This window comes from Dendrobium catenatum, unplaced genomic scaffold, assembly GCF_001605985.2.
Source record: "Dendrobium catenatum unplaced genomic scaffold, ASM160598v2 fragScaff_scaffold_793, whole genome shotgun sequence".
NCBI lineage: Eukaryota > Viridiplantae > Streptophyta > Magnoliopsida > Asparagales > Orchidaceae > Dendrobium > Dendrobium catenatum.
In genome coordinates, this window is record NW_021319255.1 from 1062897 (window position 1) to 1074120 (window position 11224).

Here is an 11224-nt window from a genome sequence, read left to right on the forward strand (position 1 = left end):
AAATTTATTTTGATATAAATATATAACATAATATATTAATAAAAATATGTTATATTCATTTAATAAAAAATCAATTATTTTATGACTCATTCAATAAAAAAATTGATCAGAATTTTCTGTATTTTTTTTTAAATATGCAATCTTAATGGATTTATAAATAACTGATTTGATATTAAGCTAAATCTAATTTTTTTTAGAAGAATAACATTATTTCATTTTCTTGTAGGCCCAAGATAAATTAACAAGCCCTACATGCAACGGCATGGAAGGGTGCTATACTGCCTTCATTTCCCTCCAAACTTGCTGTATCTCTTTCTACTCCAAAACCCGACGCTGATCACGGAGGAAGGTCCATGGAAACCTACTCACCCCCCCGTGCTCCGTATTTCTCTTTCTATCTTTACATGTTTCAGCCGATGCAGGTATCTTAGCTAATCTATTCTCCGTTCCACTCTTCTCGATTCAGGTATCCTGTTTTTTTTTTATTGCTCTCCTTGAAAGTTATCCTTTTCCATTCGTGATCTGTATTCAGGAAACACACTTCGGAGAGCAAAGGAAAAACCATAAGGAATGTCTTTGATGGTTGACCATAACCCTTGTGCGAGGGAGTTGGTTTCTGCATTTGGGTTGCAGATACGGCGCACAATCTTGTCTAAGTGCAAGAGGTTAGTCTTGCTTGATTGTGTTCTCTTTTGTATAGTATCACCGACATTGTCAATTAGGATTTATTGATTAGCAGTGAAGGTTAATTGATGTATAGTTTTGCGGAATCGTGAATTCTGTCTGCGAGCTAAAGAATGTAGTGTGATATATGTAGCTAACTTGATTCTTTGAGTCAGATTTATCACTTCTCTTATATTAGATGCTTTTGTGGACGAGGGAAACGGATAAGGCAATCAAGGGTATGTTGGCTTGTTGACTGCTTGTTTTGCTAATTGTGCGCAGGACATGCAATTGAGATTGAAATGATCCACTTCCCCAAATTCTAATAGCATTCAATGACTATCTTTCATTTGTGATAGTTTGGTTCCGTTGGTATAAACCTTTCCATTACCATCAATATATGCATCCCAAACTAGTAGATGTGTATCTTTGTGCATAGAGGTACCAACCATTGTAGAGATCTATAAAAGACCAAACCCTCTCCTCCTTGTTAAGGTTCGCACCTCCTCCATATTCTAACAATGAATAACATTAAAGAACTTTTAAACCTTCATAACAAGATATTCTAACGAAATTAGTGATGGTGGAATCGTGCCAACATACACCAAATTTAAGCTAAAGATAATGCATGTGCTTCTGCTTATTCTATCATTTACCTCTAAAGGATGACAATGAGATGGATTCATTGTTCACTCTTCATGCAACTTTGATGATTACTCTCTAATCGAAATCATCGATTTCTTCTTTATATCGCTTCAATACTTGCTCCTTAATTAGCATCGTTGTTTACAATCTCTATAGATTCAGCTCCGGCTTCTTAATCTAAATCGTTGCCTACACTTTTACACAATTTTGATGCTCGTTATTCAATTGCCATTATTCTAAATAAAATCCTCACTACAAAACCTTGAGAGCAATCTTAAAGAGTGAGCCCCAAGAGTTATTGTGAGTAGATTGAGTTTATGCCTTTTCAGAAGTCCTCAAAAGTGGCTCCCACTTGATGAATCTCACCACTTCGGGGGCATCATAGCAAGGTTTTATAACAAAATTAATTATGGTGGAATGGTGCCAACAAACACCAAATTTAAATTAAGGTCCATGGCATAAGCTTTTGATGATAAAGACATTGACTCGTTGGTCACTTTTCATAAAACTTTGTTGATTACTCGCCATTCCTCATCATTGATTTTTCATTTATCTCGCTTCAATACTTGCTCTTTAATGGTCATAACCCTAAACCCCTCTAATGGGCATCCTGGCCTATAGGCCTAGGTTTTAAGCCCCACTATATGGGCCACTTAGCTTACAATTCTAGGACAGAAGTCCCTTCGTCGGGAAACTTCTAAACCTAGAAGCCATAAGACCTATCTAAACATCCAAAACCCATGGGCATCTTAGCTTATAGGGCTAAGTTGTAAGACCCGTTATATGAGCCACCTCTAATAGAGTCCGTAAGACCCATTATTATGACTACTTTCAAATGAAAGCTATATATAAGCCCCGACCCAAATCTAAACTACGAGAAACTCCTAAACAAGGCCATAAGACCCAACCCAAACCTAAATTATGGACAACTTCTAAATGAAGTCATAAGTCCGTACCCAAATTAAAAACACTAATATATATATGTATATCCACCTCAGTATACTCGGAATCTCTGAGATGAGGTAACCCATGGCTGCTAATCAGATTCCCTGGACACTAGATCAATGGTCGTTAGTGTTGGTAGATTGAACCCTATGGTATTCCTGGGATGACAAAACCATGGGATCTTGATCGGGTCTACCTTTATTCCCCACAACTAAGGTTTAGAACATTCACACACTGTTGTACACATGTATGCACTTCATGCACAAACTAAATATAACTTCATTCTTAATCGAGAGTACTTTTCTACGCATTAGAAGGGGTAATTAACTATGAGGGTTTGCGCTCATAGGAAGTAGGATCTTGATCTAAATAAACCCTGACACTACTCTCAGGGAAAATCTGGTTAATTTAAAATTCAGTCTACTTCGGGAAAATAAGGATCTTAACTTGTGAGAGCGAGGTTCACTCCCATTTTTCCTGAGCGAACAATTATTTATTGATATTTCCTAAAATATGTTTAATTGTTTGGGCAGATTTCCTATATGATTGTGTTCTTGAGCTATTTAAGGGGGAATTGTCTAGGACTTAGAGTATGCTATTGCTAAGATTTGTGTTTTTCTGTAGTTCTTTTCTTTAAGAGCTTTCTAATGACATCTAGGTTGATTGGGAGAGCCAATCTACCTCTCTATTCGTAGATCACTTGTATCTTGTTCTCGTATTGAAATGATAATACAAAATCAGCCATTGTTTCAAGTATTTCTGCAGTTTCTACTATTTCTTTCGCTGTTTTTTACTTCAAAGACGTATCAATGTCCTCGAGTGTGATTCCTAGAGAGGCCTAGATGTACAAATGACTCTTTAAAAGAAACCTATCTCATATTACTTAATCATTAGAAATAAAGATTTATGCACCTCATATTCAATTAAACTCTTTAAAGAAACCTATCAACTAAAATCTTAAGTTTAGGCCACTTTTGTGGCCTTTAATTTTAACATTATTGAAATGTTGATAAAATTTTGCTTTCTCCCTAATCCTTTCTTCATGTATATGTATGCCAAGCAAACAAGATCAGAAAATAAACTTGATTTTAGTTTGATTATTGTTAAAATTTTATTGAGTTAAATCAACTTGTTTGATTGAATTATCATCTTTAGTAGGCCAGAGTTGTTTACCTTCACATTTAAATGTCTTCATCAATCAGTTCAATTTACTAATCATCTACAACAAACATGTTTTTGCTCACTTTCACTCAGGAGTTGATTCAATGGAAGCACAGATTCATATTTAGTAGTTTCCATAGGAAGTTCAGGTTCACACTCAAGGTTGGATTTAGAAAAGGTAGGTTCACATTCGATGCAATTTCAATTTTAATCTGAAACTTAATTTTCTTAGAGTTGATCTTGTTTTTTACTTTAAATTTCGGCTGAACTCTTTCTAAGCATGAGCTCAGGTTCATTAATAAATTCTAATATTAGTGTACATTTAGATTCAATAAAATTATATACAAATTTCAAATTTGGAATTTAACTTGTTCTAATGCAGATTAAGGAATATGTGCTAATATAGTTGCATATTCAATATCGACAACTTCAAAAGAATCCAATTGCAATTGTAAATCCTTATCTTATTCGTCTTCAGTGGTATTTATATGTAGTCGGATTTATGATTTTATAGTTTGTTTTCCATTTTATTATTAGCATATATGCTTTGACTTGTGGATTTGTAAATATTAAAATTTTACATGCACCAATTGCACGTAGCTAGTATCACTTTTCACCATGGTTTAAAATTGCGCAATATGAGGCTCGCCTTTGTGCAATTCCAGTGAAAAACGCCTCGATGCTTACGCCTTGAGTTTTTTTTATGAGGCTTGTGCCTCAACTTGGTTGAGGCCCACCTTGCCTCACTGGCATGAGGCTTACGCCTCACGCTATATATATATTAAAACTTACATAAATCTTGAAGTAAATGCCCGACATTGGACTCTATAGGAGAGGAGGTAGGGGAGAGAGAAATTCATCATAATGATGATTCAAATGAAGAATCCCTTAGTGATAACAGTGCTGATAACTTATGTGTTCTTATGTGATATGTCATCGTTATTTATTTTTTGAAATTTGAATTATATGTTAATGAAAAGAATACTGGGATTTGGGAAAGATAGAATTTTGAGTTGAACTATATTTCATGTTGTCTTATTATTGGGATATTTTGATTTCACTTCATATCTTATGCTTTTTTATATTTTATATTATTCACTCATAATATATATATATATATATTGTGTGTGTGTGTAAATGCACAAAATGTATACAGATGTGAATGTGCATATGTGAACCCACAAACATATAAGTACTCGTGCAATGTGCATATACACATGCATATATATCATACATATCCACTGCATATGTATGACTATCATACAAACACATGCAAAATGCATTCAACAGTATATACCCGCATGGGCCCCAGCGAGTGTGTTGTATGCATACATTTGACGTCTGAGGATGCATGAAATGAACTTAAATTCAAGCCTAATCCTCTGTCGGCAAATAAATGGAGTCGACATAGCTTGAATCATTGAAAAAATATATGGTCATAACGCTGACCGAAGTCTTGATTTTATACGTTTATATTAGGCTTTTAAGGTCTATTATAAGAAAGATTCATCAATAATAATTATAAAATCTACATTGACCTAATCCTCTATTGGCAAGTAAATAGAGTCGATAAGGTTTAACAAATAAAATAAAATTGTCCATAAGTATCTTAATGATGGCTATGTTGAAAAAAAATATGAACCGAAAAGGACCACAAATATTTAAAATGCCTTCAAATTCCCATAAAAATTCAAAACTAAAAAAAAAATACTAAAACCTAAAATATTTAAAATTGAAATAATAACACTTAAACACTTAAAGCAAAATACATCCACCATCCGCAACAGTTTGTAGGGGTGGACAAGTTCGAAAATTACAAATAGCGAATGTCTATTGAGAATATCACTAGGATTCGTTCTCAAACCGTCTCTAGCCAGTAAGGATATGACACATGTCCTCTAACTGTTGACTTTGCAGCTAAATGAGACTACATGTAAACATTTATAACCTGGGCTCTCTGACTGGGTGTTTTTGCTACCAAATGACATCATTAAATTACAGTCATAGTTAGAGCCCGTATGTTTCCCAATGACACTAAATCATTGAGTAATGAATCAATAGGATATGATCGATAGGGCATAAAGCCCTCTGCTAGCTAAGGTGGATTCAAATTTGTCCCCTTAGATAAATATTTACGAGGTACCCTTGGATGAAGCAACCCATGATTGCTGACAAGGATCCTTCTGTCAGGTTGGGTCGTCTACCTCCTCCGACTAAGTAGACTTAGGATCATGATGACCCGGGACGACGGAATCATAAGATCTTGATCGGATCTTTCATCATTTCCCCCACCATCCGCTTAAAGTATAAGGTTGCGAATTTCTAATTTTAAATGTTAAAATTTCAAATATCAAAATATGTTGCTATTATTTGCTAGATACTATGCATCTGTGGATACTATGTATCTATTCGACGACTAGCCTTAATTGAAAGTTTTCTCTTGTTATCAGGAGGGGTAATGAGCTATAGGGACTTGCGTCTATAAGAAACCTGAACTCAGATCATAAAGTCCTTGCAAAATGAGGGTGAAATCTTTGGGTAATGTCTTATTTAGAACCCAATTTGTCTTCTGGAAAATTGCCTCAAAACTTAAGCTTTAAAACTCTCCTTGACAACCCAAACATAAGAAAGGAGCTGCGGAGAGGTCGGGGCGCAAATTTTCAGAGCCCACAGCCATAATCCATAAATGATATAAAAGAAAAGAAATAATATTCATAGCAAGGATCAAATCCAATGGAATTAATAAAGCAAAAACGAACTTTATTTAAAAAAAAAAAAAAAAAAAAAAAAAAAAAAAAAAAACTGAAGTGCTAATGTCGGAACATGTTAAAGGTTCTTAAAGAAGGGACGAGGGATAGCAGAGACGACAAGTATTTTCAGGCGAAATAGGGTCAGTGATGATGTACAAATATGATTTAGGATGAAGGAATGAGTAGTTATCTTCTACCTTCCATAATTTTAGGAAGGGATTTTGGCAGGAATCAAATACTCCAGGAACTAGCAGTGAATACCCATCTTCTCCCATTCTGGTTTAACTGTTCTTTAAATGTTAATTTTTTTGTTTGGAGAAAATGAAAGGTCAGGATTTCTGTTTTTAAATGTAAGTTTCTGATGTATTTTGGTGAAATCACAACCCACTATTTTATAGTAGTATAGGTTGTAAGATTTTTCTTATCTGGATTTCTTATTTTTTTGGTGAAATTGCGGCCTACCATTTTTAATTTTTTTAATTAAAATAATGAATTTTTTGAGTTGCTGTTGAAAACATTGTCATAAACATAGAAAAAGAAGTCTTGTGGAGATTTTATTTCTTGTTCTTTTTTGAGTATTCGATCTCTATTGAAAAAGGCTCCAATTCACCTCTCGCCTTCCCCATCTCTATTTTGGCTTAATGCTAGGAAGCAAATTAACCAATTCACCTCTGTTTAAATTATTCATTCATTTTTCTTGTCATATGCAGTTCACCTCAATTGGTCTTTTATTGTGATGGATTTGCGTTTTCAGATAGGATCTACTGCCTCATAAATATTTGCCATGGAATGTTGGGTGGCGACATTTTTGTTGATATTAATGCGCTTTTTAATCAGATGAGACAGAGCTCAATGAATTCTTTTATAATTCCTTTTGATGTTGACTATTGTCATGTGAAATCTTACTTTCATCTTCTTGTCAATACTATGGGCTGATGCTGTTATTATGTATTTTAACTTACAGGAGTTTTAGATGGGATTCTCCAAAAGCTGCCATTATTTCGAATTTTCATCTTCCAATGCACAGCCATGAGTTCAAAACCAGGTTATTTTTTTGTTTAACAAGCTTTAAACTGTGCCACAGAGTCTAACTTGTAGGTATTGCACATAATGAACAAGTTATTATGTGCTGAATTGCTTTTCTTTTCCCAAAATTTTTTATCATATTGAAGGCCGGGATGGTTTATCTAATTAAAGAAATATTCCACTTCTTGTTTTGTATTCCTTTCTTCTACTTCTCGGCATCTAAAAGTCTTCTGAACGAGGGAATATGAATATGAAGAACTTTTTCCTTGTGGAAGATATATGTGAAATTAATTGTTGGGTTTGGTTTTGCCAAGCTTTCAACCCAATATGATAGGTGGATGATGTTGTTTAACCTTCACTTTCATTGTGGGAGCTTATACGAGGATAAAATATTGGGAACTCCAGCATCACAATCTTATTATTTTCTTGATAATCATTGTTATGAATATGCTCCTCTACCTTGGCACCTTAGGCATGATGTTGATGATACCTACATTCGATTATAGGTTTGGGCCGTTTGGCCCAAAGGCACTTTGAATGGTTGGTAGAGATGGTGATTTGAGATTTTCATTGCGAGTTGTAGTTGGGATTTTGGTGGTTTAAATAATTTTTTTGGGGGGATTTTTGAACGAATTTAATCGCAATACACGTGCATATGGCAATGTCACACTCAATCCTAGGTTGTCAAGCCATGAGGCATGAGCTAGGTGACCTTTGGAGAGCTTTTAAGTTCCCAATCGTTAAGCCATGAGCTAGGTGACCTTTGGGAGTCTTTTGCATCAGATGATATGGCCGTGGGCTATTTATGTGGAAAAAAAAATGTATTATGTGCATGATTTAACGGGATTTGCTGTTTGACTTTTTTTTTTATTGATTTTATTATCATTAACCTTGTAAATTGAAGCGTACTTTTATATCATAAAATTGATATGAGGCATGCAAAAATGCAATCTAGTATATTCTGAATAAACTTTTGTTGTGATATTCATTTTTGTATTATCATTGATCAAGAGTGAAATTCAAAATGTTCATGAGAGGTTATTTTCTTAAACAATTTTCAAGAGAGAGAAAGAGTGCGAGTTCATGCTGTGTAACTGAGAAAAGTATCAAAATTGTCTCTTAACTATTTTATAGCTCTTCGTCCTCTGGTTGTTGAAATTGGGGTTTCTCTGATACGAACTTTCGTATGACGTGTTGAGTAGACGAAGCTGCCAGCGATCTAGCCTTTTATACCCATTTAGGTTTCATACTTAAGCTATGGGAAATGTGTTTTCCAATGCCGAATTTACTGAAGTTGGTAGATCTGAAGTCATCCTTTGTGGTTGAAGATTTGGAGTTTACACGTATTTGGTTGTTGTTCACGACTCATCCTTCCCACTTGGACTTTGATTCTCCAATCGATCAGGAGAATTTAGTAAAGTACGACAACTGGAATTTATCGAGTCGAATAAGCCTTCGTACTTCCCACAATCCCTACTAACGGATTGATGAAGTGGGGGTTTCACTACTACGACTTTTCTTATGGCATTTTGAGTAGACAGAGCTGCCAACGATCTGACCATATTTGGGCTTATTGGATTTGACCTCTTATACCTATTTGAGCCTTAAGCTTGAGACTGTTGAAAGACTTCAAGCTATTCTAGTTGGACTTGCTGGAGTGTGTAGTCACAAAAAGTCTTTTTTCTGGCATTTAAAATCTTGGTACATTGGAGAAGATAGTGTCCCAAACTTTTGAAAGATCACCTGCATACTTTGAAAATGAATTCGTTGATAGAGGAAATTTTTGCATCCTTCCATATGAAGAAATATTTGTATTCTTGATTTTAAATATTTATTTGAGAATCTCGGCATGTAGTGTGATGTCGATTCGAATAAATATTTAAAATGCCTCATATCTTGCAGGGACATTTTAAAATGGAATAAATTTATAATTTTGAGATTTTAAATATTTATTTAAGGATTTTGGTGCATAGCACGATGTCAACCCAAATAAATATTTAAAAATGCCCCCTATCGTGCAGGGAGATTTTGGATAGGCTTTATATTTTGAGGTTTTAAATATTTATTCGGGGATTTTGGCATGCGATGCGATGTCGACTCGGATAAATATTTAAAATACCCCCAGTCTTATGAGAGGATTTTTGTGAGATTTTTGAAATGCATTCTTGTAATACAAGAGAGTTTCAAAATATAAGATATACTTACGTAAGAGAATACATATAAAGTACATGATGGTTTAACATATAACCATTCTTATGCATATTATTTCTTTAGGTATTGACCGTTGATCAATGGCATTATCACAACCTAGTTTGAATTCCACAAGCCTCATATTCTCATTAGCAATAGACTTATAATTTCCATAATTAACGATTATATTTTCTCAATCTCCCCATATAAATTAGACAAATTATGTAAGTTTTATGTAACAAATAATGAAAATACTAGAATCTCCAATATGCATCCATGGAGATGCTGATAATGCTTCATAACTTAGTATTAATAGATGATTAAAAAAGTTGTAAACATGCACTCCAATTAAACGTGAAATCCAGCTTGTTTAGCTATTGGGTAATTTAATTCCTTATTTACCAGCCTCACTTGATAAACAACTTTGAGAACGGAATGGTTTTGTTGTTATCTATGCAGGACTTCGGTGGAGGACATAAAGCGCCTAAGACTAATCACTGCTATAAAAACGCCTTATTTACCCAATGGAAAATTTGACCTCGTAGCTTATGACTCTCTGATTCAGATGCAGATAGCTAATGGTGTTGAAGGTGTGGTAGTCGGAGGAACAACTGGAGAAGGTCATCTTATGAGTTGGGACGAACACATAACGCTCATTGCTCATACTATCACTTGCTTTGGAGCCATTCTCAAAGTGATTGGTAACACTGGAAGAAACTCAACAAGAGAGGCAATTCACGCAGCTGAACAAGGCTTTGCCGTTGGAATGCATGCAGCGCTGCATATTAATCCCTACTATGGCAAAACATCAATGCAGGGCCTATTATTCCATTTTGAGAGTGTTCTTCCTATAGGGCCAACTATCATTTATAATGTGCCTTCCAGGACTGTACAGGATATTCCTCCTTCGGTGATCTATTCTATTGCAGAGAACCCCAACGTGGCTGGTGTTAAGGAATGTATGGGAATTGATCGGATTGGAGAATATGTTGCTCGTGGGTTAACTATATGGAGTGGCAATGACGATGAGTGCATTGATGCAAGGTGGGTTAGTGGAAAAAATGGAGTTATATCTGTCGCTAGCAATCTTGTTCCAAGATTGATGCAGGAGCTCATGTTTAAGGGTGCAAATCCTTCAGTTTGTAGAAAGCTGTCGCCATTGTTTGATTGGTTGTTCTCTGAGCCAAACCCAATTGGTGTTAATACAGCGTTGGCTCAGCTTGGTGTGATCAGACCCATATTCAGGTTGCCATATGTTCCTCTTCCTTTTGAGAAAAGGGTGAGTTTTGTTAAAATAGTGGAGACAATTGGGAGGGAGAATTTTGTGGGGGAGAAGGATGTGCAAGTGCTTGAGGATGATGATTTTATTTTGTTGTCTCGTTCTTAGAAAACCGCGTCTTACATTCATGCATGTTAAGTTTTGTTTGGAGTAGCTTTTTTGTTGTTTTCTAAAACAATATTTTTGTATTTTTGTATTTTTTTGAATTAGAAATTTTTGTACTAAAAAGCTGTTTTAGAAAGCAGTAAGAAAACTGTCTCAAATGAAATCTTAAAATAGATTATACTTCATGCATGGCTAGATATTAAACGTCAACCAGTTTATTTGATTTCTTGTGCTATTTGGTTTCAATTTCCATCAATAATCATTCTTCTTGCTTCATGCACCAACTGGTAAAGTAAAAATTGCCAGCAAGCCATAGCGATATCTCACTTGATGTAGATTGTTTCCAGTTCTAGGAGTTTGTGAATAGTTTTTATTGAAATTGATTGTTATTTTAAACTGAATTCCAGTTAATGGCTCATGGAAATTTTGAAATTACATATTTTGTTGCCACACTTATGAG

General features: G+C 34.8%; 1 protein-coding gene across 2 annotated transcripts; it reads left to right on the top strand.

The window, feature by feature from the left end:
- The first annotated feature begins 299 nt into the window (after positions 1-299).
- Positions 300-10775, top strand: LOC110116662 (4-hydroxy-tetrahydrodipicolinate synthase, chloroplastic). 2 transcript variants are annotated; one of them, XM_020850340.2, is made up of 4 exons: positions 300-422; positions 533-665; positions 7129-7209; positions 9840-10775. In XM_020850340.2, exons 2-4 carry the CDS (start codon positions 571-573, stop codon positions 10765-10767), a joined length of 1104 nt encoding a protein of 367 aa, XP_020705999.1. In that variant the 5' UTR covers positions 300-422; positions 533-570; the 3' UTR covers positions 10768-10775. The 2 variants fall into 2 exon arrangements, with proteins under 2 accessions (XP_020705999.1, XP_028552465.1); XM_028696632.1 differs by lacking the exon at positions 300-422 and adding an exon at positions 3508-3592 and having other exon boundaries at positions 531-665.
- The last annotated feature ends 449 nt before the right edge of the window (positions 10776-11224 follow it).